This window comes from Hermetia illucens, chromosome 3 (assembly GCF_905115235.1).
Source record: "Hermetia illucens chromosome 3, iHerIll2.2.curated.20191125, whole genome shotgun sequence".
NCBI classification, from domain to species: Eukaryota; Metazoa; Arthropoda; class Insecta; order Diptera; family Stratiomyidae; genus Hermetia; species Hermetia illucens.
Window position 1 is genome coordinate 101,784,868 of NC_051851.1, and position 27,517 is coordinate 101,812,384.

Consider the following 27,517-nt stretch of genomic DNA (forward strand, 5'->3'; position numbering starts at 1 on the left):
CTGACATTCATCAAGGCTGAGTGGTGGCGGTGTTCGATCAACACGTGGTCAGTTTGGTTGAAAGTGGTCCCGTCTGGAGAGGCCCAGATATGTTTGTGGGCAGCTTTCCGCGCAAACCAGATACTTCAAACAACCATTTCGTGCGACACTGCTAACTGGATAATCCGGAGTCCCTTATCATTTGTATTTTGGTGTAAGCTATGGGAGGCAACGTATCGCCTGAACATGGGATCCTTCTCTAATTGGCTGTTAAAATCCCCAAGTATGATTTTGATATCGTACCTGGAACAGGCTTCGAGGGTTCGTTCTACTGCCTCGTAGAATGTATCCTTCTCCGACTCTGCAGTCTCCTCTGTATGGGCGTGAACGTTAGTGAGACTTACATTTCTAAACTTGCCTCGGAAGCGCAGAATGCATAGCCGTTCGCTTATGTTTTCAAAGTCGATAACAACAGGCTTCATTTTTTGGCTGACTAAGAAATCTACTCCGAGCACATGGTTTACTGGATGACCGCTATAATATATGGTGTAGCGGCTCTTCTCCAGAAAATCGGTCCCTGTCCAATGCATCTCCTGTAACGCTGTTACATCAGGCCTATATTGGGACAGAATATCGGTTACCTGCTCAGCAGCTTCATTTCTGTACAGAGAGTGCACGCTCCATGAGAAAATGCGCAAATCGTTCTTCCTTTCTCGTTGCCGGGTTCGTCGTTGGGTAATCCGTCCTGTCCGAGGCTCCTGTTGTGGCTTCGTAACAAGTTATTTTTCGTGTAGGGTTGTCAACCCTACCCAACCCCCAACCTGTAGGACCAGTTGGTACAATTTGTCCCGTTTTTAGGCGCGGGAGACTCGCCTTCATCCTTCTCCGTTTGCAGCTTTTCGTTAAGAAAGAGCTTCCAGCAGTCACCACGTGGAGGTGGAGATAGGGTTTGGTAGTAGAGCTGTTGGTGCTGCTTCAGCAGGCATTTCCCAGGTTTTATGCTCCATCGTGGGTACCAATCCACGTTTCGCCCTGAGACCTATACTACCCTTTGACCACCTATCTTGGTGTGAAGTTTTGTTCTTCTGGGATGAACATAAGGGGGTTTCCACTAAATTTGTAAAACATGGTAATATTCTATTATTAACTTTTTTAGTTCAAATATCTGAGCGGGATGTATTTAGAGGCTTAGATTCCGTATAGATGCATGGCTGTGATTTTTTCAGATTTTTCGATCGGAAAATTTCTGAGAACAAGCCCTAACTCCCATATATTATACTCCTCCTAATATAAGAAAGAAGACTAGTTTCTAAAAGTACTAATCGAAACTTTTCATCTGAAAAAAAATTACGCTCATTTTTCGCATGTATGGGGAGCCTCCCTTTTAACTCAACACAAAAATACGCCACTCGCTGTATGTAAAGGGACACAGACCACATACCCTCAGCAATTTACGTGACCGCCCAATCAATTGTTTGCGAGTAATTCGGGTCGGACAGACAGACACACGGACAGACAGAAATTAAACCGATTTTAATAAGATTTTTGTTCACGCACAACCTTCAAAACGATGCCAGCTGGCTAAGTCTATAACATAATATAATAATATATGATGTATAGTCAAAAGTGGATGGACTCTTAAATTCTTTTTCTTGCTATTATTAAATTGTACATTATCAATTATTAGCCACGGACAAGCAGAACGTTTCTATTTGTCTTCAGCCTAGCCTTAACCCTCAACCTATTCTTCCCTTTCTAAAGGAGTAAACCTCCTTAGGAAATCCGTAATCTGGGGTGAAGAAATCGATGCGCCTGTACTTCAGCGGCTCCCCTTCAAATACCTTCCCTACCATTGCAGATAACAATGGGGCATTGCAATACTGGGGCTCTGCTGCAAGGCTGACTGGTTCCCCATTACTCGTGGGAATAAAATTGGGGACTTTTTTCAAATTCTTTAAATGGGACCCCAGGGACACGAAGACAGTACCCAACACTGTTAAGGGTCGCTCAACAACATCAGAGCGGCTCTTCGCCCTTGGACGTTTTGGCGGTTATGTCGTCAACCACCAGAGACGGGAGACCTATGCGCCGTATGATTGGGACGAACCAACCCAACGAATTCATCGCCCGCACCTATTACCGTAGCACGGATTTAGAACGGAATCCATCAAGGTACAGACACCGACTACATGACGCGTTCATAACCCGCTTCCCGGAGCTCATGTCTTGGCATGTTCCGAAGTAGATCGTTGTCAATCAACACCGGGTGATAGTGAAAAATAATCGAGTTGCCTTACCAACTAGGCAACAAAATTTCCACGAAGTTTCACTTGCTCGGTCTGGAGTCACCAACTTACCGGAGTAAACGAAGGAGCAACACAAATACTCCACCTATAAGGCACTACATGAACCAAAACATCAGGAGAAGCTTAGAGACTGGGGATGTCGACCTAATTTATAATGAGGCTTTGACCGCATTCCAGGTCGCATTCACAGAATATGCTGAGATTCTCCTAGATGCTAGGCCAAAGATCCCAAGACTAACGTTTACTTCGGCAACTACTAAAATCATTCCTGCCTTTGACAGAATTTTGGCTGATCGTTTGACTAGCGAGATTACTGCTACAGAGGTTATTCGTCTCCATAATCAACATCTTGGAGCGAATAACAGAGGTACAAGCTCACCGTTCTGGTTATTTCGGCTCATCAAAAGAGTCAAAAAGTTGAGAAAGGATATTGGTCGCGTCACGCAAGCACTTCGCAGATGCATTGCGGACATCATTGGAAACTACCATCTGTCCAATGATATGCCAAACGAAGAAATCCTCGAGGTGCTGAAGCAGAAATTTGCGGTATGCTCCAATCGCATCCGTAGGTATCAAAAAAGCTCTCAGCGAAGGACAGAAAACACCTTGTTCTTCCAGAACCAACGGGGATTTTATAAAAATCTCACCAACTCAGATAGGGAAAGTAACCTCGATCTGGATCAGGCAGAAGACTTCTGAAGAAGTATTTGGAGCGAATTCAGCCGTTACAATTTAGAAGCGGCGTGGCTCCCACGCCTTATGCATTCATGTAAGGCCTCCCGGAAATGACCATGCCTGACATAACTGAAGCTGACGTAGAAACAGACCTTGAAAGGGCAGGTAATTGCAAGGCGCCAGACAAGATTCCAACTTCTGGCTGAAGCGGTTCAAGTGCACTCATAGGGTATTGGCAAATCATTTTAATCAGATAATTGCCGATCGCAAATCAGTTCCAGAATTTTTCACCAAAGGGATAACTTTTCTCATCCACAAGGAGCAGGGTGCCTCTTGTCCTTCAAAATGTCGACCAATTACTTATCTTCCTACAATCTACAAGGTCTTCACTTCAGTTCTGTGCGCGAACATCTCAAAACATCTTGATATTCATAAATTGATAGCTGAGGAGCAAAAAGGATGCGCAAAAGGCTCCCGAGGCTTCAAAGAACAGCTTATAATCGATACGGTAGCTGTAAAAACGAAACATCTCGACAGCCTACATCGATTATAAATCAGCCTTTGACTCCATATCACATTCGTGGTCACTACAAGTGCTACGCTTGTATAAAATCAGTTTCGTTCTCCTTCTGAGAAAAGTAGTGAAGAATTGGAGCACGAAGCTATCGATATCCTCACAAACATCAGGAGAGATACCAATCAGGCGTGGCATTTTCCAAGGCGACTCTCTAAGCCCACTGTGTTTTTTTTTTGACTTCGAATCCTCTATGCCATCTTCTGCATGAAAGTAAATATGGGTTCCAAGTCAAACATGGCATATTGTCGAAAAATACATTAAGCCATCTAATGTATATTGACAAAACCAAATTGTATGCCAAAGACGACTGGAACTCACTATCCAGTTCCAGGGATATCGGCATGCAGTTGAGTTTGCAGAAATATCGCGTAAAAACAGTTGTTCGGGGAAAGCACACCGACAATGAAGCATACAGCCAAAATAACATCCGAATTATGGGTATGGATTCAGACGACGTCTAAAAATTCCTCTTTCGCCATTCCCGTCCTTCTATTAACTCTCGGTGTGATACAATGGAGTAATACGTATTTAGAGTCTGTCAATAGACGGGTAAGTGTAGTTCTTGCAAACAACAATATGCACTATAGAGCAGCCGAAAAATTGAGGATCACCATCCCACGTCATCAGGGAGAAAGGGTGATATTTGATTTAAAAACATTAGACTATAATCAAGTGCATTTTCTTCGTGAGTTTTTCTTTGAGAAGCAATCCTCCAGCCAAATAAATGGGGCTACCGTCATGGCAGATAATAATTCATTCACGGAGGTCATATAACAAATTTTTTGTTGCCACTCACTGACATCGAAGCCTCCAACAACTGCTTGACTAATGGTGTACTGTTCTATGAGACCGAAGCATTCCTAACTTAAATTTAGGATGCTTCCCCCCCAACAAAAAATTATAAACGGTACATTCTTCACGACTCCTCAATCACCAACTCCAGTTGTAGGTTATGCAACTGTGAAGAGGAGACCATCCAACGCATAACATCTGCGTGCAGGATGTTGAGCAGTACCGAGTACACCAATCGTCATAACTCCGTCTGCAAAATTCTCCATCAAAACCTTGCATTGAAGTATAATTTAGTAGCAACCTACCATCCTTATATAGTATACTCTGCAGAGAATCTGCTGCGGGCCTTTGGATGTTCCCTTCCGCCCATTTTTAGGTTGGTCGCCCCTCGGTGCGGCTGTGCGGGACGAGGGTCCGTGGGCTTTTTTGACTATATACATAAATATATATATATTATTACTTATAGTGGAGCCAAATTTTCTAGTACGAAAAGCAACCAACCAACATCAAACCGCACTGGTCAAACAATAAGAATAAGGATAGGAGAATACATCTTCAAGACCGTTGATAATTTCTTGTATCTAGGGTCGAAAATCACAACCGATAACAGTTACGATGGGGAAATCTGCGCACGGTTGTTGTTAGCCAACAGAGCCTATTTCAGCTTACAAAAACTGTTCCGCTCGAAACGTCTACATAACGACGAAATCTATGAACGATACCATGACCATCCGGTTGTGGATAAAATCCGGCTCAATAGGTTACGGTGGGTGGGTCATTAAATCCCTGTGGATGAGGATGATCCCACCCGGAAAGTCTATAAAGGCGATATTTATGGTAGAAAAAGAAGACGAGGCAGACCCTGCCTAAGATGGAGCGATGGCGTAGACCAGGACGGCAGACAGCTTTTAGGGATATCGAAATGGTGGACCTCACGCAAAACCGGGATGTCTGGAGTTCCTTGTTAAGGTAGGCCTAGACCGGATACCGGTTGTTGCGCCGTTGATGCTGATGAAATTTTCTACTACTTCGGATAAATTTCTAAGATATGGCAATATCCACACAGACAAAAAGATAATGTAAATTTTTTTCACCGAATATCGTCATGTGGGGTATCAAATGAAAGGTCAAAATTAGTACTTTTCGGTGCTGCCTCAGTTCTGACGTTTAATGCAATAGATGAAATGGCGGGGGCTGGAAAGTAGTCATTTCTTTCACGAACCCATTCTCAGAGCGTATACAATCAAAAAATCTGCAAAAAGATCAAGAAGCTGCCACTATACAGCTTACGCTCCAAAATACCCTCAATACCGATATCTGCTGTGCTTTGTTGCAAGCATACTGGACACGCTACTTATAAGGGAGCTTCGGCTGGATTATCACTCTTGTAATTTAATAACCTCCTTGAAAGTAATGGTATGATTCCCAATTTTGATCCAAGCGTAATTTCTTTCACGACGCTGGTCAGGACCGCTTCCTCCGGAAGTAACTCCGGATAACTCTCTACCCAAGCCACAATAGTACTCATTGTTACGTGTGAACATAACTCAGTATCGTTTAGATCTAGATCTGCGACCACCACCAGTGCTATTTCGTCGGTGTAACGCAACATCGTGTTTTTTCCGGAATCGGAAGACATCGTTGTATATAATGTCCCACAGCAGTGGGCGCAGTACCGAACCCTGATGAACACCCGCAGAGACAACGTACTCCTTAGGTCCGTCATCGGTGTTAAATCGGAGCCTCCGTTCTTATTATTTATAACATCATCAACTATCAACAATCGCAGTGAGATAGGTGAGAATATCAATCGATTTCTGTATTAGGTTCCAATTGGCTTAATTAATTTCTCACGGCTAGGGCCACTACCACGAAATCTTTGCTAGAAATACCCTTTCCTTGGATTGCATCTTCTGTGAAGTCAGTAACCAATTTAATAACAACAATCTATCTGAAATGTTTCTTTGGCTCTCAACATCACGGAGCAATCTACAGCAGATAACGTGTTCTAATGTTTTCCCCACAATGCTCAGAAGATATAGAGATTTACAGAAGAATGGCTCACCTACAGATTTACCCTCGGAAATCCACATTTCAAATAACTCAACGACCATGCCCAGTCTGGATTTCACGGCGAGCTAAAGAGCCATATCCAATATGTACCAGGCCCGGGGCTTTATTTTTCCCTATTCTACCGAGATTTCTAGCCGCCAGTCGTTTGTTACTGCGGGAAACTCGATTAGATTCGGAGATTGCTGCAAACTGTTAGCGCCCCCTTTTTCTTCGGGGATAACCCGAGGTAGAGCATGTGATCTGTGAAGGTGAACGAGCTCTTAATTATTCCACCACAATTATTGGGCACTCACTCCTATTCCGCTGGATTGCCGTCTTGAAGCTTTTGCGCACTTCCTTGTATGCGTGCTCTTTTTGCCTTGATCGATCCAACCTACCGCCCTTTGAGCTATTCGTATTGATGGGAGGTTGACCGAAACTGGCCCGTTTACTATTGCACTAGTAGTTAGGGCTTCCATTGGGAAATGTGCACCTCCTAAGAATGGGAACGTACTTTCCCGATGCTTTGTGTCTTATGGAAAACTCTTCGAGGCGCCAGCCTTAGTGGGTTATTCTAGACACACCCCCATAAAGGTGTGCTCATCAAAAAATTTGTAGAGAAGAATAGCGTGTATCTCGGTTTCGGACTTGCTGGTTTCTTTTCTTGTGGTTCCCTTTACCATAGTCCAAAGAAGATTATCTGTGTGGAAGCTGTAACGCGTCAGTGCAAGGCTAACATAGGTCAGGTCTACAACCAAGGCAGACCCTTTCCGAAAGTTGCTTACAACACCTTCGTTGGTTAGACCGCAGCCATTTGTATTTACTGCTCTGCTAGTGGGACTCTTCATCCCAAGTTTTTACAAAATCCTTTGGGCTTCGTTCGTTTGGACCGGGAAACTTGTCCAAGCAATTCTTTGAATTCATACAGTGTGAGACTTAGTAGGGCGTAACATACCACATACACAACTCATTTCAGATCCATACATGGTCTGCATGTCAATCTCATTGCAACCAATGCCTTCCCAAATTCGGTGCATTTACCAATTCGGGGAAAATGCATACTATTCCGTCCTTCCTTTCTTTTGCACAATAAGCATTTGCGGTTCCTATTGTACTCCTTAGCATATGGCTATTCTGCACTGATCCGATCGAAACCTCGACGAAGTGCCTAACCAATAGGCATTTGAGTCACCTCTTTCGTAAAATCTCTTCTCTTAAACGCGGACTGCCCATCCAATCCGAGCTTTCCCTGCCGCCAACAATTTCTCCGCTGCCTCGACTGGTAATCGTACTTAAACCACCGGCTTTTCGCAAACTCACAATAGATTCCTCTACCAGTTTCCTACGTAAATTACCAAAAAATGTTTCAGCATCGGAAGCCTTAAGTTGTGCTCTCGTGGAACCTTTTCAGCTCCAGCATAGGAGGCCTTTTATGTTCTTCTGGATTATAAGGGCATACAAGATCTAGGTCAATTTTCACCTCCTGTAGTAAGCCTGCGTACGACATACTGACAGTGCTAGAAATGATAACCGATTCGGTGCAAATTTGCATTTTCTCCTTTTTCTTTCTAGCCTTCTTTGTATCAACCATTACGTGCTTTTTGATTAAGCGTCAGTTCCTCTGTTACCGAGGTTTTAGCACTCTTCCTCAAAGTACCTATGCGTTTTCTGGGAAGTTAGTTTGTTTGATGTTTGTCCTCCTTTTAACAAATTTGCTTATTTGTCTACAACTGCGATGATTGTCTTCTTTTTCTTCAGCCTTTGTCCCGTTCACAAGCGGGGTCGGCTCGTCGTGATCGGCTTCGCCATTTGGCTCTATCGAATGCCTGATCTGGGTGCAATCTCGAGGCTTTCAAATCCCCATCCAGCGTATCAAGCCACCGTTGCTTAGGTCTGCCTTTTAGTCGTTTACCATCGACTTCGATGTTCAGACCAATCTTCAGAAACAATCTTCAACAACATCGCAACTGCGATGATTGTGCTACCATTAAATGCCTAATTGTAGAGGTTTCCGCGATTTATGGAACAGCAGCCTGATGGCTTCTACCATATTCTTAATTGCTTGGTGCACATTGTGCTTGTCTTTAATACGCATGCGGTGAACGATATCATATTAGTTTAATACATGCAAAGGACAATGTAAATTTGTTTACCAAATATAGGCTTATGGTATATCAAATGGAATACCTCGTTTAGTATTTTCCGAATCTTGCCTCCGTTTTTACATCAGTTGTTGGAAAGGGGAGGAATTGCGGAGGCCGGAAAGAGATCTCTTCATTCACAGACCCATTTTCAGAAATGTACCGTTCATACTGATATATGCTTCCATAAAATTAATTAATATGTATTTTAAAACTCCAATTCTACCGTTCATATGAGTTCATTTTATATAATGAGGACGTCATACAGAGTGCGATAAATTGACATGGAATACAAAACTTTGACCTTCTATAACTTTGTTAATAACACTTGGATTTTTGTCGTTATGTTCCTACTTATAATTGTACCAAATTTTCATACTTGTAGGATACTTCTAAAATATGGCAAAATTCTGAGATTAATTTTATTCAAGTAGATATCAGAATGGAGTGTATTTTGAGGCCTAAATGGCAATTTTTTTTTTAAATTTTTCGGTTGGGTAGGTTCTGAGAACGAGATCTGTTCTGCTTTTTGGGGCACACTTGTTGAACCCTCCCATATGTTTCAATCATTTTCGGAAAGTATTAACTAAATCTTTCATTTGATAACCTAGACGACCATATTCTGTGAAAAAGAAATTTACACCCTCCTTTGACATATATTGGGAGCCCCCCTCAAACTCAACACAAAATGGCGCCACTTGCTACATGTAAAAGGATTCACAGACTACACACTATCATCAAATTTCGTGGCAATTGGTTTAGTCGCGTTTATTTGTGTGAGTTAGTATAATAAAAAGAAAGGTGTTTCACGAAACTTTAAAATTTGTAACCAGTTCACAGTTTGAACCCGATACAGTCTTTTTCTCATCTTGATGTAAATTTTCAGCAGTTTTTTCGTCGTCACTGCAGATATTACCATTATAAAATGCTCAAAAATATCTGGAGACAATCGTCGTACTTAATTCCCGTAACCAAAAACACCAGAAATTAATTTCAGATACTATTGACAAGGTTTCTCAACATTTGGCTCATAATGGTTGTCTTCCCTTCCGATTCGTAGACAGCTTGCTTCAAGCTGATTTAAGAGGGTCATCCAGTGTAAAGGCCGTTTTTTTGGCTTTTTTTAGAAATTTTTTTGTGTTCTGAATAAGTTGTGAAAATTTCAAAGAATTCCGTTGGATAGATTTTGGGCTATGGTGGCAGCCGATTTTCAACATGCGGTTTCGAGAAAAACGCATTTAAAAAGTAGAATGCAATTTTTAGCCATAAAACCTTAACTGATTATTAATCTGGTATACCTAGTCCATAGACCTTAGGTTTCTACAAAAAACACATGTACAGCCTTGGCTTCAATTCTGATCCTTTTAGAAGTCATTCGAACGTCATTCGGACCGATAAATACTAGCTTTATTACGGCGATTGACATCAATCTCGCCTATGACTTATTACGTGTTTAACACTATAATTTCCGAACGACTCCGAATATCAAAAAATCACTTTGCCCATATATTCTACACTATGTCTAGATATAACTGATACAAAAAAAAAACTTCGTTTCCGCGGATCCGACAGACGGGATGACCCCCTTAAGTCACTCTCATTTTCCATTGGAATTCAGAACATTTTCCTTTCCCCAAGCCACACAACATAAATGGCCCTGCAACACTCGCTGTTGTAAATTCAGACAATTTTAAAATCTTTACTCCAGTTGAAGAAAAATGTGAAAGCCGAATTTTATAATCTAGAAGTCTGTATCGTATTCATTCTTAAGGTTTTGTGTAAAACAAAACCTTATTAAAATCGATTCACTCTCCGTCTGATTTAGGTGGAGTTTAAACGGGGGCTCCCCATACATGGAAAGGGGATTTAAAAAAAATTCAGCGGATATAGTCATGTAGGGTTGGTTTTGGCGTGAATTGCGAAGTGGGCGAGTAAAAAATCAAAATATACGCACTTAAAGTGAGACAGGGCTCATTTTCAGAAACTACCCAACCCAAAAATCCGAAAAAAATCAGAATAGTGAGATCAGATGAAATCTAGGCCTCAAAATATGTTCCATTCCGATATCTGCTCAAATAATCTTACTAATAGCATATTACCAACTTTCAGAAATTTAATGGAAAAAAGAACCCTTAAATTCATCCTAGGACTACCAAATTTCGCATAGAGAACCATATTTCGCATACGCATGCCAAATTTTATGAAAATCCGACCATAAACGCCAAAGTCATAGTAGTTCAAACTTAGCGAATCTACTGCTTCTAAAGCCACGCAAATATGATGCTGACGTCATAATTAACAAGAATAATTGAGAATCGCGTGAAATATTAGATTCGCATTTATGAAGAATCTACTTCTACCTAGCCCATTTTAAGGTTTTGTGCAAAACACTTATCTGAAATTTAAGCCTCGAAAGATGTCCCATTCCGAAAACTGCTCAAATAAACTTACTAATAGTATATTACCAACTTTTAGAAATCGACTGAAAAACCCCCCTTAAGTTTATCCTAGAAGTACTAAATGCACCGACACAGACGACAACCTCGTGCATACACTTGCGAAATTTCATGGAAATCCGACTATTAGTATCAAAGTTATAGCAGTTCAAACTTATCAATTTTGTGCGAATTTACCGCATTCTAAGCCAAACAAATAAGATGCTGACGTCATAATCAACGAGAATAATTGACGTTCGAATGAAATATTGAAATTCCATTCATGAAGAATCTATCTAGCCCTTTTTAAGGTTTTGTGTAAACACAGGAGTGTACATTCTTTTTCAACAAATATAGTCATATGGGGTATCAAATTAAAGTTCCCGGTTAGTGCTTTTCAAAGCCGGTCTTAGTTTTGACATTTATTGGAAAGATGAGGAGTGCAGGGGGGCGGGGGGGGGGGGGGGGGGGGGGTTTCGGTGGTTAAAAGTGATCATTTTTGTAACGAACCCATTCTCAGAAAGTACCCAACCGAAAAATCTGACAAAATCAGGGAGCTGCCACTAAATGGTGCTTAGGCTCCAAAATACCCTCCATACCGCCACCTGTTCAAATAAAGTTCATAATAGTACATTAATGTAATTTTTAGTTATTGACAGGAAAACCCCCCTTAAGTTCACCCTAGAATTACAAAATTTTGCAGCAATGTAGGCTACAGTACAGATCATAATCCTGCCAAACGTGTTGAAAATCGCACTTTTACTAACAAAGTCATACTAGGTCAAAGCTGTCGCTTCTCTGCAAATTCAAGACTATGTATGTCAATATCACTTGAAAGTGGAAATTTTCACATAATATATGCATATTTTACGTGCTACATGCTAATGGGACAAAAGCACACTCAAATCTCTTTCTAAAAGAAATACACAAAACCTTTCATACCTGAAGCGTCTAGCTTCCGGTTTCGCGACTTGTTTGTATCTGGTGTAGGTTAAATTCTTTGCATTTGCTAATAATATTAAACTCAGAGTCTGAAGCGTATGAGATTGACTATTGTCAATACAGGGCTTTCCATCAAATGATTTATTTTCGCTTTCTGAAAACTAGAAGACAATGGAATTTTTAACTGTGAGACACAGAACTCTCATGCACTTGTCGCTCCGCACATCTTCTTTTCAGCCTTTGTCCCGTTTACAAACGGGGTCGGCTCGTCGTGATCAGTTTCGTCATTTTATTTTATCAAATGCCGGATCTGGATGCAATTTCGAGGCCAAAATCCGCCAAAATATCAATCCAAATATATTCTGATATTCATCAAGGCTGAGAGGTGACGCCTTTCAGTTAACACGTGATCAACTTCATTGCAAGTGGTTCCTTCAGGACGTGAGCCATGTTTGTTTTTCAATATCTAATAGAGTATTTAAAACAACCCTTTCTTGAGATAGTGCAAGTTGAACAATCCAAAGCCCGTTGTTATTGGTAACTTTATGCAGGCTCCGTCCTTACTTGTCTGCAAAGGTTTGTAGGGTTCGCTCAACTACCTTCTAAAAGTTACCTCCTCCGACCCTGCAATCTTCTCTGTAGGGATGAAAACATTAATGAGGCTTATGTTTCAAACTTTGCTTTATAAGCGCAGAATGCTCAGTCGTTCGATTATGTTTTCAATACTGATTACAAAAGCTGTCATTTTTTGGCTGACTAGGAAACCTACATTAAGTGATTAGGCAACCTACTTCAAGTCCTTACATAGGTTTACTGAATGGCTGCCATTATATATGGTATAGTGGCTCTTTCCCAAGAAACCAGTCCCTGGCCAGCGCATCTCTTATAACGCTATGATATCAACCTTATATTTGGACAGGAAATTAGCTAGCTGCTAAGCAACATTCAGTCTGCACAGGAAATGAAAGTTGCGTTTTATCTTTATGCCCCAATTACGGAAATACCAAGTGTTTCTCCGTTGCTGGTGCTGCTGCAGGTTGACGCAAAAATACCATCGGCATATGGGATATTGTAATGGAAAGTTTTTGCCCATACAGTGTTAAATGCTTTTTCTAGATCTAATGCACAGACTACGGTTGGTTCATTCTTGGCGTTTAGTGTAGAAACGAGAGTGTCGTGCAGGCTACCTCAGTCAAAATGAGAACTGGGTATGTTATTCTTAAGATTCTTGAGATTACAATGCTGGTCCAACCTCTCACAACTTCTTCCGAGGGAAACAGTATTAAAAACTGCTAAAATAAATTTTAAAGAGACTATGAATAAATTTTTAATGCCGGAATTGATAAACTCGCAGGTTTTGCACAATCACAAAATCTGGCAAATGCTCTGGTTTGACTGCCGTTAATCGTTGTCTCGACAGTCGCAGTTAAGACCGGATTGTTCTAACGCGAAGGAACTTTGAGCCGAGTCTCCGCAATGACTATCTTTACCGCCGGGAAACTTCCCTCCTTTTTCTAAGCAGGAACACAATTTCAAGACGTTTATCCATCAGCCTGGCTTTATTTTGAAATACATTAATCCCAGACTGTATGTCTGCTAATTTTTGGGTTAATTCTTTATTGTGGAAATTTGTCACCAGTTGCCGGAAATACCCCTGTTGCAATTAATCTGGGAAAATAATCCTTTACATTCTGGGTTGACTTTATTTGAATATTGGAGACGTCGCCCTCGCCAAATGTGTCTGATTTTCATGTGTAACATGGTTTTCTGGAGTACAAATTTATATTTAAACTCATCAACTTTTATCAGTTTGGTATTTCTGCGCGTAACAGCTTTGATGTTATCGGTAGCCAAAATTATAACTTCGTCGATTTCTCCCGAGTAGGGTTGTTGCGGATTGTGCTTAGTTTTTTTCAAGTTCAACTTTAGTGGTAAATTTGACTTGAATTTATCCCAGACTTGCGGCTGTAATAATAGTTAAAACTCTCTTTATAGTCGAGAGACTGAGGAAAGTTGGAGTTGGAGTGCAAAATAATCATACATCCCTGGTGATATTTTGCATTCCTGCGAACTTTGCTAAATTTCCTCAAATAGAAATCCCCTAGGATGGGCTGACGGCTCAGTGTTCCCGGTGTATCTTGAAAAACTAACTCAATGACGGTAGGCGAAAAATGGTCGTCGATCTACTTTAACAAGGCTACTTCATTTGTCGCGCCAGAAGCTATGTCTCGAGTTGAGGTCGTCAGTGAAAAGGAGATACTTTTATTTTAACTGGGGATCGCCTAAGACTTCCAGCTCATGTCTAGTTGCTTAGTTTCTGAATTACATTTGATGTAGATTAAGACTACCATGATCCATTTACTACCGCTGCGGAAGAGGTTTGCAGATTCTCGACAAAATGTCGATTCAGAATTAAATGGTAGCATATTGGCAGTGTGAGGCACCTTTAAGGATAAGTTCATTTACAGCGATTAGTCGCTTGCTGAACGTAGAAGCAAGAGAGGTCTTCTTGTAGTTCCTCCTTAACACAATCCCCATTCACAATTTCCTCAATTTGAGTGCTTGCTTTGATTCGCTTGCGGGCTCTTTACCCGATGAAGAGACGATATTGCTGTTTGACGACGATTCAAGTGGGGTCAATCTCATTTTGCTTGCATTTCGGTAAGCTGACTGGACTTCACAAGGATGTGTTATGGTCAATTGTAGTTTTCGATGGTTACGTCGTCGGATGGCATGAGTAACTTGGATCTTTAGTCATCCTCGGAAACATCGTTGAACCGTTAGTTTTGCAGCCCTTCGCGGCTTTTCCTAAGCCAATCATTACCCGAATGAAGAAAAGAATATTTAATTATGAAAGTTCCCCGGCCTTCAAGTTTGTTGACAAATTGCAATATTTAGCGATAGCCTAGCGGCAATAAAGTCGTCTAATAGCTGTTGGTTAATAGCGGCGATGAGAACTTCCCCTTGGAAAAGCACAAGTACAGGTTGGAGATGCACAGAGAATACGACAATAAGTATGGGATGGATTGGAATGTGCAATAGTCAGCAGTGTTCACTGGATATTGCTGACATTCATGGCCAAGCTGATGAAGGCGAGCATTCTAGACGCCACCTATCGAAACAATTTGTCAACTAGAAAACCGGCAGTGCTCAAAATTAAATATTGGTTTGCAAATACTTTTATCCTTTATCAAGTACTAAACTAAAAGCATTGTAAGTGCATTCAACGGTAACCCTCTTCCAAATTTTTACTTTTTTACTTTTTCATAAATGGTAGCAATGATGTCATAATCTACATAGTACAGCTAGTTCTTGCTAGATAACTTCCAAAGCTTATCATCATAACCATTATACAAATGCCTTAGTTACTTCAATGCTCAAAAGCGCCATTCAGAATGGTACTTTTGGTAGGGAACGGAAATGCAAAACAGTAAAAAATCAATAAAGTCGATGTACATAACTCACCCCAACAAATTACACACCGTAAAATTGGAAAGTTTCTAATGACCTCCCTCTCACTCATTTCCCATTTTGTTCCAACACCTGGCTAACTTTTCACTAACCACTCATACTTGAAACCGCAAGTCATGGCTTTTTCTAATGAAATTATTGACCCAGGGGGTGATATACGGCCTATTAACCGGTCTCATCGTTTGCTGTCATTAATTATTACTGTTTGTTTACTAACTACTACTTATAGTAGCTTAAGGGCATTGTGTGAATATCCATCTACGATTTTATCTAGAAGAAAGTTAATCCTGTCCCATGTACTCGCAGGTATTCGTGCAGCAATACCTCAATTACTTCATGCCACGCCACCTTTATTGGCCATTACAACCAATTTTACCATAGTGGAATGGACTTTTGCTGGTATTGCGCTGGATACTCAATAAAAATCTACAGATAAAAATCACATATCTTCGATGTGATAAATAATAAACCTAAATTGGTTGTCTCGGTCTCCTTAATGTCTAGGTTTCCTTTGCCACTCGAGTTCAACAATGGCGAGTTGTCCACTTTCCATCGGAGCTAAAAGGATGTTAGAAATCCACCGACATAAGCATTCATTGAACCTAATATAACTGCTTCAGTTCGCTTTTGTATGCCAAACAGTTCGCTATCAGCCTTCATGACAAACACTCACCATCAACATAAAGGCTCCTGTCCTAAATCACCTTCGTTCAGTTCGGTGTTTTGAACATTTAAGCGAATTAACTCCAGCCTTTAATGGCTGATACCACTCGGAAAATTGTTGAAGAATTTGTTTATTGTTTATTCAGGGGAGGCAAAATGAATCCCGTGCTGTACTACACGCCTGCTAGCCCCCCGTGCCGAACAATCCTGCTTCTTGGCAAAATGCTGGACATCCAATTTGAGTTGAAAGCGGTTAATGTTTTGGAAAATGAGCACATGAAACCGGATTTCGTTCAGGTGTGTTATAATGCATTGACATCCTCTTTTGCAGGACGACTTGAAAGACTTTCCTATTTTCAGATCAATCCTCAACACTGCATACCAACGATCGACGACAACGGCCTCATTTTGTGGGAAAGGTAAGTACAATATGATGCAGATATTATAACGTACATTATATATATATTTCACGGTGTCCATAAGGAAATTCTGAATTCTTCCCACAAAGTAGTTGTGAAAATCAATGTTTTTACGGGAAGTCACCTGTGTGGATATGATTCAAACAACTCAAGCTGAAATTGAATAGCAACAAGCTAATTCTTGCAAAATATCATGAATTATCCTGAGACTATCTTTCAATCGAAATTCCTTGTGATCTTGGTATCTCCACTAAATATTGCTCAGCAAGTTGATTTACATACCACGAGTGTGTAGGTATACTATGATACTTGAATTTCTGATATGTCATTGGAAAACACCCATTCCCTTCCTTTCAAAGAAACACGTGTGTCTATTTAAGACTGTGGATAAGAACACACCGTGAGGCTCACGCGATTATATCAATTTCGCTTTGATAATTACTATTTAATTATTACCGTGGCAATGGTCAGGTATTTATGTCAGTGTGAATCATAAGGACTTGGAGAAGATTGAAGTATATAAAGGTATGAAATCAATCTGAGTGTATTTATGCGGTGTTTCCAACGATTAATTATTTGAGATAATAAAAAAATTGTTTCTTTTTCGTTGGTGTAGATAATTATTTTTTATTTTTGCTCTTAGCAGACTTGTTAGCACTGATGAAAGGAAGAAGTGGTTCCCGAAATATCGGTTTTTGCAAGAATCAATATCTAGACCAACGAAACAGAAACAACCAGTTTTTTATTAATCAATCAATCTTGTAATTTGAGGGAGATTATTCCCCCAGTGTCATTTTTCACGATATCCTTGGCGTATGTAACCTCAACGTTCTCCTTCACAGACCTTCTGACGGAAAAGTGTATAGCAGTTTACATTCGTAAATTTTTAATGCCACAAGGACTACGGAATTGGAGACACGTGTAAAGTCCCACTTGTACTGGGGGATTGAAGTAGACGTGTTCTATGTAGTAGTTAAATCGGTGGTTCGGTGATTTTCGTGCGCTATGCATAAGGCTCAACAATTCTAATTTACTCAGTTAATTTTCGCAGCCCCGCTCTGAACAGGGTAAAATCCCATAGTGCTTAAAAGCAATAAGCATTATTGTAAAGCATTTTCCAAGCATGATTGTATTATCCTTTCCCAAAATTCAAACACATCCGACCACATCAACTGACGGCCTTGTCAATACTGAAGAGGGAACAGGGTTAAATGTCGGAATAAGGAAGAAATCCAACAATGGAAATTGATTTGATTTTTTTACTATTATTCTATAATTGAAATTTAGTACACAAATGCATTAAAAAACTTCTTATCCGAAATTCGTAGTCTGAGCACCGAGGTGCTCCAATATTGTTAGTTGCTCTTAATATATACATTATGTTGTGTATTATTTTAGCATCTAATAAACCAATTCAAATAATTTAGTCAAAAATGGGAAAATTTGGAGCGGATTTTCTGCTTTGTGCAAACTAGTTAATAACAGTGTCGGCAATTTTTAAATATATCCAAGTCGAAATAGCAATCACATTGCTGTGAAATATTTTCTTAATCAGTACAGCTTCAGAGTAATATCATAGCTCCCCACAGACTTGAGTGCTGACTACTAAAGGAATAGGTTTTTGAACGGTAACAACGTAAAATATCTACCCAATGACGTATCACATCTATGCAATGACGTACATCTGAAGCTCTTCTTGAGGTTATGTGTGCAACAAAACCTTATTAGAATCGATTCAATGCCTGTTGATCTGTCTACCAGTCTGTCTTTTTTTGGCGTTAGAAGATGGAAAGATTCAAAACCTGCCGCTGGCTCCTAACAAATGGTTATGTAAGACTTATTCTTATTAAAACCACCTTGTTCTCCTTCGCTCTCTTCGCGGGACTGCCATTTTGGTATTTCGTCGCGGAGCAGGATCATTTACGTGTTGTTATTTGCTATTTTGCTCCGAAGCGATTCCTTCCTCAGCAGAATGTGCACCGCCTTCATTAATTTTTCCACCGCCCTCCAAGTTGTTTCAGAAGCTAACATGTGGTCCACAATATTCCCGGGTAAGAACTGCGCTCCACGTTTATTTTTGCCTCAGCTCTGTGTTCGGTGAACCTCGGGTAGCAGCAACATGCTCCGCATCCTCTGGAATCATCTCACATGGCAGACACGTGACGCCCGAAGCAAATAAAGTATGTACGGTATTCTCCATGTCCGCTTAGGAATTGAGTTAGGTCGTGGCGAACTTCACCGCGCCTTCATTTGATCCATTTTGAGACATCTGGAGTAATCTTGTGAGTGCTGCGTCCTTTAAGTGAAAAAAAATATATATATATAATTTTGCGGGATATATGTTTTGTAAGCAAAGTTTGCCTTATGCAGCTCTAGAAGGGGAAAATATGCAAGCGTATTTTTAGGTCATTCCATTTTCGTATGGATTTTCAAACCTTATTAAAATCGGTTTACTGTCTTTTTTTGGAAGATTGAAAGCTTCAAAAGATGCCATAGGCTCCTGCCAGACGGTTATGTGGAACTTCTACCCACTAAAATCACCTCCTTCTCCTTCCACTCTCCCCGCGGGACTTTCGTATGGTACTACGTCGCGGGACTGCATCAAAATTTATTCTGCACTTGTATTCGCGCTCGTGTTCGTCAATCGTCCCTTCTTACGGCTGGCTTCCTTCTGTCTAGCTTCCATCACTTTTTTTGACTGCAGTCCATATCTCCATCGATTTCAACATATGATTCAACATGTTTTCTGGAGTGAAGTGCACGCCAATTTGAGCTTCTAATGCGGCTCTTTTAACTGCAAACCTTAGGAATTGAAATAAGACGTCTTCTAGGTCCTCTGCAATGTCCGGGCGCATTTGGACAATATGGCGACTCCCACACCCAATCGACAGAAGTATTCTCAATAACCTCCGTGTCCGCTTAAAACTTGCGTTAAGTCGAAACCTACTTTGCCTACTTGTCCTTCTCTCGCCAGACTGTCAATTTGGATGGTCCCTGCTATCACGCAGGCCGCTTCGTGGATATTGTCCGATGGGCGTAACATGTTCGAAGCGCCTTTAAGCAATATGGAACCCCCATTTTTCTCCTATTTACTTCATTTCTTACTGCATCTGCGAGGCCAAGCTCGGCTTTGGGCCACCTATATTCGGTAACATTCTCTCCAGCAGTGTTCCGAAGTTATATGCCCTAGTTGCTGCACTATCCACACTCAATTCTAAACTCAGCCTCTGGTCAATCATTACGCCTAAATACTTGATTCCAGGCTGGGAGTGCATTATCTGTGCCCCAACTTCGATCTTCATAGGCGTTTCTTCCTTTGTTCGGTGATAAGTACGACTTCTGTCATATATTCTGCGAGCGATAGGCCTGCATTCTCCAGCCAGAAGTTAATGTCGTAAACTGTTTCATTGGTGTAAATCTCAACTTCTTCGAGGAGGAGTGCAAACAACCGTTAGCCCAATGTCGTCGGCTAAGCCGATGGTGGCCTTCCGGTAGGAAGCTCTAATATCAGCACTCCGTTATACATAATTAACCACAAGAGTGGTCCTTGGGCGGACCGTTGTAGAACTCCGCATGTTGTTTGGTATGATTTCACTTATTCATCTGAATCACAGAAGCCTATCAACTAAAAGTCGCCAATAATTCGCATCAGGTACCTTCCGAATTTAATTAGGGCCTGAACTGGCGAAATTGAAGGCATTCTTCCGTTCGTCAACTGTTATCATTGCACAGTATTTGTCCTCCTTGAGGGCGGCTTTAGCTACTTTAGCCACTAGGTTAACCTCATCGGTCGTGGGTCTTTTCGTTCGAAATCCAAACTGGTTCTTAGAGAGATAACCTTCCTTTTTGGCAATCGCAAGCAATCTGTTGTATTCGTTCAAATAATTTGCAAGTATTTTTTAGAAGGCATATAGATAAAGATTCACCCAGAGGTTTGTCTGGTTTGGGTATGAAAATCAGCCTCTGGTTTTTTCACTTATGTTCCCTCCTTAATACAAGCGGTAAATACCTCGGCAAACATATTTGGCGCTATATTCACTGTTGTCTTAAGGGCTTTGTTGGGGATACTATCCAAGCCAGGGGCCTTATTTTCTGCTTTTTTTGTAGCTTCCAGGACCTCTTCATCGCTCATAATTGGAATTTTGACGGGATCCATTTGGGCAATAGGAAGGCGAAGGAAGGCGAAAAGTTTCGTCACTATCTCGTCTAGCAAGTTAAGGCAAGTACTCGATGGAGAGCGTTTGCCTTTGATTTTGCACATCATTTTTGTGGGCGTCGCCCCCGGGGTCCTTACACAGCCCCTTCAAGCGTTTGCTTTTTCTTCTTACTATATCCACAAGCAATTTTACCGTGCCTCTTTGTATCTTTCATGTAGCTGCTCGTATCCACATCGGCTCCTGTTTCGTTGGCTGCGTTTTCTGGCCTTGAGACAGATCTTGCGACATTTTTCGATTTTAGGGTTCCACCAGAAGTTCAGTGTTCGATTCTGGTAACCAGTACACTTTGGCAAGGACGCGTCTCACGCCCATTGTAACTTTTCGCCAATCTGGGAAGCACTGTCTGTCTGTCTGTCCACTGGACCGTGGACTATTCTCAGAACCTATCCAACCAAAAATCTGAAGAAAATCACGAAGCTGCCACTACACGGCGGCTACGCTCCTGAATACCCTCCATACGATATCTGTTCAAATAAAGTTAATAATAGTATATTACCATTTTTAGTAATTAGTGTAAAACCCCCTTTACGTTCATCCGACATCATGGATTATCATTCCATCGCAGGCAGACCCTGCCAAGGCAGCCCTAGACCGGATACCGATTGATAGTTTGGTGGAAATTGAAATATTACTAATAAAGCTAGACACATTTGTCGCTTCAGTGTAAATTCTAAGTCTTTGTATGTCAGTGGCACGCGAAAGCAAATATTCTGACATAATACATATATGTATTACATTACTTGTTAGGTACTAACGTTTTTCTATAGGAAATAAACAAAACCTTTCATCCCTGAAGCGTCCAGTTTCCGTTTTAGCGACTTGTTTCATATTTTTAATAATTTTCATTTGATTTGTATTTAGTATGCTTTTATTTAAGAATTCCATTTATGAAATTTTATTCTATAATATTATCCTTTTATTTAAGAATTTTATTCATGAATCTTCTTTATCTTTTTATCTTATTTTTTATCTGAATTGTCAGAATCTCGGCAGATGTCGAATATTACTCAATACTAGCACTAAGGGCCAAGTATTTACGCTCGAACGATCCGGGCTCTGATGGTGGTCGTTCATGGTAGGTAAATGGGAGGATACGTCGAGAGCTCTGCGCAACATCGAATGCGTATGCAGTAACGCGGAGCGAGCCGTCTTGTCAACTAATAGCTTGCCATGTGGTATGTGGTGATCAGTTAGAACTTGGCAGTCGCAATACATACTTTAAGCAGAACCATCGGGTATTGGCTGCGGTTCATATCGTTAAACCGGACATGCTCCCATGATCAGCACATGCTTATATGCAAGGTTTTGATGAATCACCTTTCATACAGCATGACGCTTGTTCGTGTGCAATGCAGCCAGAAATCAGATGGTCTAACGTCTCTTACGCCAGAACTCACATTCTGCACTGGTCGTTTTCCACTCGCCCACCTGAAACGCCCACATAAATCCTTCCCTCTCTGCAAAGAGTTCCCCAGCACACAACTACTCTGTTCGACAAATGTATATCGACAAATGGTTGCCAAAGACAATTCACGTATTTCACGGGCATTGCCTTTGACTTCTATTCATCGATCCGCTCTTGGTTTGACTTCACCCCACTCAGAGGATTGTGAGATCGAGCATTCAAATTAAATAGAGTCAGCCCGCAGTCTTCATTACAAACAGCCGCATGCAAGGGACTCGCCTGTTCTTTGCTGTAAAAAGCAACGAGTCGACTTGGCGGTGAGGTTGTGCCGTCACGTATCCGCCACTGGATGTTTTCCACATCAGTTTTCGTCCGCGGCAATATTCTTCCAGAGAAGAGATAGTGAGAACACCTTCAATACACTTATCTTATTCTTCCCAGAGAGAAGCGAATTCATCTCGAGCATGGGTGCCTTGCAGAATAGGTACTTGCCTGTCTCGGTCATAGCTTGGATGTGGTATCACAAATGTTATGTCCGGCATGCGGCTCGTAATGTCTTTTGCGCCTCGTAATGTCTTTTGCGCCCTTTGTATTCGACACTGGTATAATTCAAATTCTATCCGAATATCACGGCTACACATATCTACTATTCGTAATAGACTTCTAAGATGGTCATTAGTACCAGCATACAGCTTGATATCATCTAAGTGCATCAAGTATGGCAGTTTGCACTTAGCATGTAGGCCATATTTGACTTCAAAACCATGCTCTCTAGCATCATTCAGTAGCCAGGAAAGCAGGTTCAGTGCCTTGCAAAACCAAAGGGGCTCAACTAATCCCTTGGAAAAAGCCCATCCGTATATGGATGGGTTCTGAGGTGTTGGTACCCTCAGGTGAGTGCGCTGATAAAGTGGCAGGCCACCCTTCCATGTCTGTCGCAAAAGACTTTATTAATTTCGGATCAATTCAATACGAGTACAGATGTTGGACACCGATTGGCTAGGTATATGGGACGCTGTGGGAAGCCTTCGTATAATCGGTATAGCAACTAAAGAGATTTCTTTGTTCTACAACTATCAAGTCGACAATTTGCAATGTCCTGTCTTTGCGATTCACGCCGACGTTCCAAACCGATTTGCAATGGTGGATTTCTTTGGTCACTTAAACCTATAACGCGAAAGCGAATCCACTGACCGTACAATCTGACAGCCGCACCTGCACTACAATACACAAGTGATTGTATTATAGTTATAGCAGCGACATTTCAGCACACAGTGCATCTCGGCTCATCATTAATTTGCAATAGAATTCCCAGAGTTACTGCAGATGCATAGAGCCTGGGAATACCTGGTCTATGCAAAGGATATATTTCCAAGAATTCTATACACGCTCTTTGGAATTTGTCCCGAACCTCAGCGGAGACTTCACCCGGACGGTGGAGAAGTGTTGTTAATACCGCCGCCTTTGCCCTCATTGACTCTTGATCACTGATTTCGACGAAGACCTTATGTCGGGCAAGCTGCCTGATGATGGCCGGGATTGTGTCGCTGCAAGTAATAAAGCGGTACCTATCTGGTACTCGCTGCACAGTCACGTGCGCAAGAAACGCTCGACGAATCTCTAGTTCAACAAGGGGCGGTAAGATGTTGTACCAGTTGATCGGTATTTCGTAGTAGGAATGGATGATCAGCTCCTCAGTATATTTCAACCGCTGCTTACGCAAACCTGCTAAAGTGGTCGCCACAGATTGTGACGAAACAGCTGCAACAGGCAGAGCAATGTTCCTGGTCACCGGGACACCTAGACGCCCCACAATTACCGGTTTCGACTCCCTGCTGTCCATTATGGGAGCCCGACCCAATCTCCAAGTTAGACGACTCCCGCCGGTTATCCGAACCGGACCTCAAATTCCGCCCCTCTTCGTTTTTGGGTTTTGCATTTTATACCCAACTGCCAGGTGTGGTCATAGCTTGTGAGTAATCTGCAAGACTGCAAAGTTGATGCACTTTCCTTACCTATTCCCTGAGACGTTGCGTGGCATGCAGCCATTCAGACTGAAACTACCCATCCCTCCTCCTTTCGCCACCGGGCTTGGGCCCGCCTACCGCTGAGTTTCTTATTCTTTGTTTTTGCTTTGTCGTTTCATTCTTTATTACTCTTTTAACCTTCTATGAGCATGAAATTATGTGGAAGTTATATTATATTGCATCATCATCATGGCGCAACAACTGGTATCCGGTCTAGGCCTGCCTTAATAAGGAACTCCAGACATCCCGGTTTTGCGCCGAGGTCCACCAATTCGATATCCCCAACAGCTCTGTGGCGCCCTCACCTATGCCATCGCTCCATCTCGGGCAGGGTCTTCCTCGTCTTGTTTTTCTACCATAGATATTCCCCTTATAGACTTTCCGGGCTAGATCATCCTCATCCATACGGATTAAGTGACCCGCCCACCGTAACGTATTGAGCCGGATTTTATCCACAACTTGACGGTAATGGTACCGCTGATAGATTTCGTCGTTATTTAGGCTACAGAGGAGTCCATCCTCATGTAAGGGCCCAACAATACTTCGGAGGATTCTTCTCTCGAACGCGGCCAAGCGTTCGCAGTTCTTCTTGCTAAGAACCCAAGTCTCCGCGGAATAAATGAGGACTGGCAAACTCATTGTCTTGTACAGTAAGAGTTTAAAACCTATGGTGAGACTTTTCGATCGGAACAGTTTTTGTAAGCTGAAATAAGCTTTGCCGGCTGCCAACAACCGTGTGCGGATTTCATCATAGTAGTTGTTATCGGTTGTGATTTTCGACCCTAAATAGCAGAAATTATCAAAGTTGTATTCTCCTATCTTTATTCTTCCCGTTTGACCAGTGCGGTTTGATTTTGTTGGTTGGTTGGTTCTTGGTACTGACGTTGCCACCATATACTTTGTCTTGCTTTTTCAGGAGCTTGTATTTAACAACGTTCAATACACAATTTCAAAAAAGTACTCCTATTATAATTCAGGGATATTATAAATTATACTGATTTCCGTCCGTAACTATTTTCTTTCTGCACAAAACTCGTTCTTTTCACAATGACTGCCAACTATCTTCTTCACTCTTTTTTTTTATTATTATTTTTTATCTGACGTTTCTCGCCACCTACTCTGTTCCTCACTCTTGTAGCGAGGTCTGAACTGAGTGGAGCGCCGGCGGCGTCATCTGTTCGCTGGTATTCGCGACTTTCGAAATGCCGCGCCACATCACTCCGCCCCCAGATGAAACCGAGGGGTTTCAGCGACCGAATCCAGAACTGCGTTCCCCATCAGTCCTTAAAGCGAACCCGCCGTTGTTTAGGGTTGCACACGGGCTTCAGCCTGGACAGGGAGATCGCCTTTTTGTGTCCACCGATCTCGAGCTGGAAGAAATGTTCTCCCCGCTCGAGAACGCGGTACGGGCCTTCGTAAGGAGGCTGCAGCGGCTTCCGGATGGCATCCGTCCTGACCAGGACGTGCGTACAGGTGTCCAGTTCCTTGGGCGCACAGACAGGTGCGGACGAGTGTTGGGTGGGACGAGTGGCCTTGATGCGTCGGAGATTGTCCCTCAGCAGACGCACCAACCCCGATTCTGTGGGACCCGATCTCTTGTCGAAGACCGGATCACTTGGGAGTCTCAGGTTCTCCCCGTATACCAGCTCCGCGGAGCTGGCAGCAAATTCCTCTCGGCGGGTTGTACGTAGGCCGAGTAGGACGAGAGACAAGACTTGGGTCCAGGACGGATCGTCGCGTGCCATAATGGCGGCTTTCAGCGTCCGGTGCCAACGTCCTAGCATCCCATTGGATTGCGGGTGGTATGCAGTAGTCCGCTGGCGTTTAAAACCCAGGAGTTTGCCTAACTCCGAGAAAAGGGTGGATTCAAATTGCATTCCCTGGTCAGTGATGACCACTGCAGGGACGCCAAAGCGAGGTATCCACTCTCGGCAGAGGGCTTCAGCACAAGATAGTGCCGTAATGTCTTTCAGAGGTATTGCCTCAGGCCACCGCGTAAACCTGTCGATGATTGTGAGACAATACCTATAACCGTGCGAGTCTCGCAAAGGCCCTACTATGTTGAGGTGTATTGTGTGGAACCGCTTGGTAGTGCGGGGGAATGAGCCCACTTTCTTCCTTACATGCCTGGAGACTTTACACTTCTGACATGCGATGCACTCTCTGGCCCAGGAATTGATGTCCTTATTCATAGAGGGCCAGAAGTATTTCTCGGTGACTAGCCGATTTGTTGTCCTGATGCCTGGATGCGCTAAGTCGTGAACTGCGTGGAACACTTCCTTGCGAAAGGTGGCGGGAATGTATGGCCGAGGTCCCTTTTCCAAGTCTTCGCAGCAGAGAGAGAGGTTTGAGCCGAAGATGGGCAACTCCCGAAATTTGTATTTGGGGTTGGATTTAAGGCTCTGAAGTGCCGCGTCATCCTTCTGCGCCTTGGCAATAGCCGAGAAATCGAGTGAGGCGGGGATGTTAACCTCGGAGACACGAGACAAAGTGTCAGCAACTATGTTGTCCTTGCCGGACACGTGCTGGATGTCTGACGTAAACTGGCTTATAAAGCTCAAGTGTCGAAGCTGACGAGGGGACGCTTTGTCGGGCTTCTGTTTCAAAGCATACGTGAGAGGCTTATGGTCCGTGAACACTGTGAACGGCCTGCCTTCTAGGGAGAAACGGAAATATTTGATGCTCAAGTACGCGGCGAGCAGTTCGCGATCGTAGGTACTGTAGTTCCGTTGAGCGGGGTTCAACTGCTTCGAGAAGAAGCTCAACGACTGCCAAACTTGATCCACCTTTTGGTGAAGGGCAGCACCTACTGCGATGTCAGAGGCATCAACAAAAACGGCTAGGGGTGCATCTTGCAGAGGGAATGCCAAGAGGGTAGCGTCGGCCTGTTGTTGACGGGATTTTTCAAACGCGCGGATAGCCTCTTCAAACCACACGATCTCTCGTGTGTCCTTAGTTTTGGGGCCAGACAAGTCCGCGTTCAAAATGGACTAGTGATGGCGGCCTGGGGCAGGAAACGACGGTAGAAGTTTAGCATGCCCAATAACCTCCTCAACTCCTTCACTGTCTTTGGACGCGGGAAGCTTGTTATCGCTTGCACCTTGTCTGGGTCGGGCTGTATTCCTTCAGGGGAACTGAAATGGCCGAGGAATCTCACCTGTTTTTGGAGAAATTTGCATTTCTCAACGTTTAGGACTAAACCGGCCTCAAGAAGACGTTGCAAAATGCACTCGAGATGGGCTAGGTGCTCAGACTCAGTGGAAGAAGCGACCAAAACATCATCCAAATATACGAAACAGAAATCAAGGTTTCGCAGGACTGAGTGAATGAACCTTTGAAAGGTTTGCGCCGCATTGCACAATCCGAAAGTCATCCGGGTGAACTCGAAGAGTCCAAAGGGTGTGCATATTGCCATC

The 27,517-nt window shown here is 42.4% G+C and overlaps 1 protein-coding gene across 2 annotated transcripts in view; it reads left to right on the top strand.

Moving 5' to 3' along the window:
* Positions 1–27,517, top strand: part of LOC119652651 (glutathione S-transferase D7) — a 43,810-nt gene that overhangs the window by 7,219 nt on the left and 9,074 nt on the right. The window contains exons 2-3 of one of the 2 annotated variants that reach the window (XM_038056901.1): positions 16,180–16,330; positions 16,394–16,452. In XM_038056901.1, the coding sequence (XP_037912829.1) occupies positions 16,190–16,330; positions 16,394–16,452 (200 nt within the window). In that variant the 5' untranslated portion in view covers positions 16,180–16,189. Of the gene's footprint in view, positions 1–15,988; positions 16,331–16,393; positions 16,453–27,517 lie in introns of those variants that run through there. The other variant, XM_038056900.1, reaches the window with a different exon arrangement.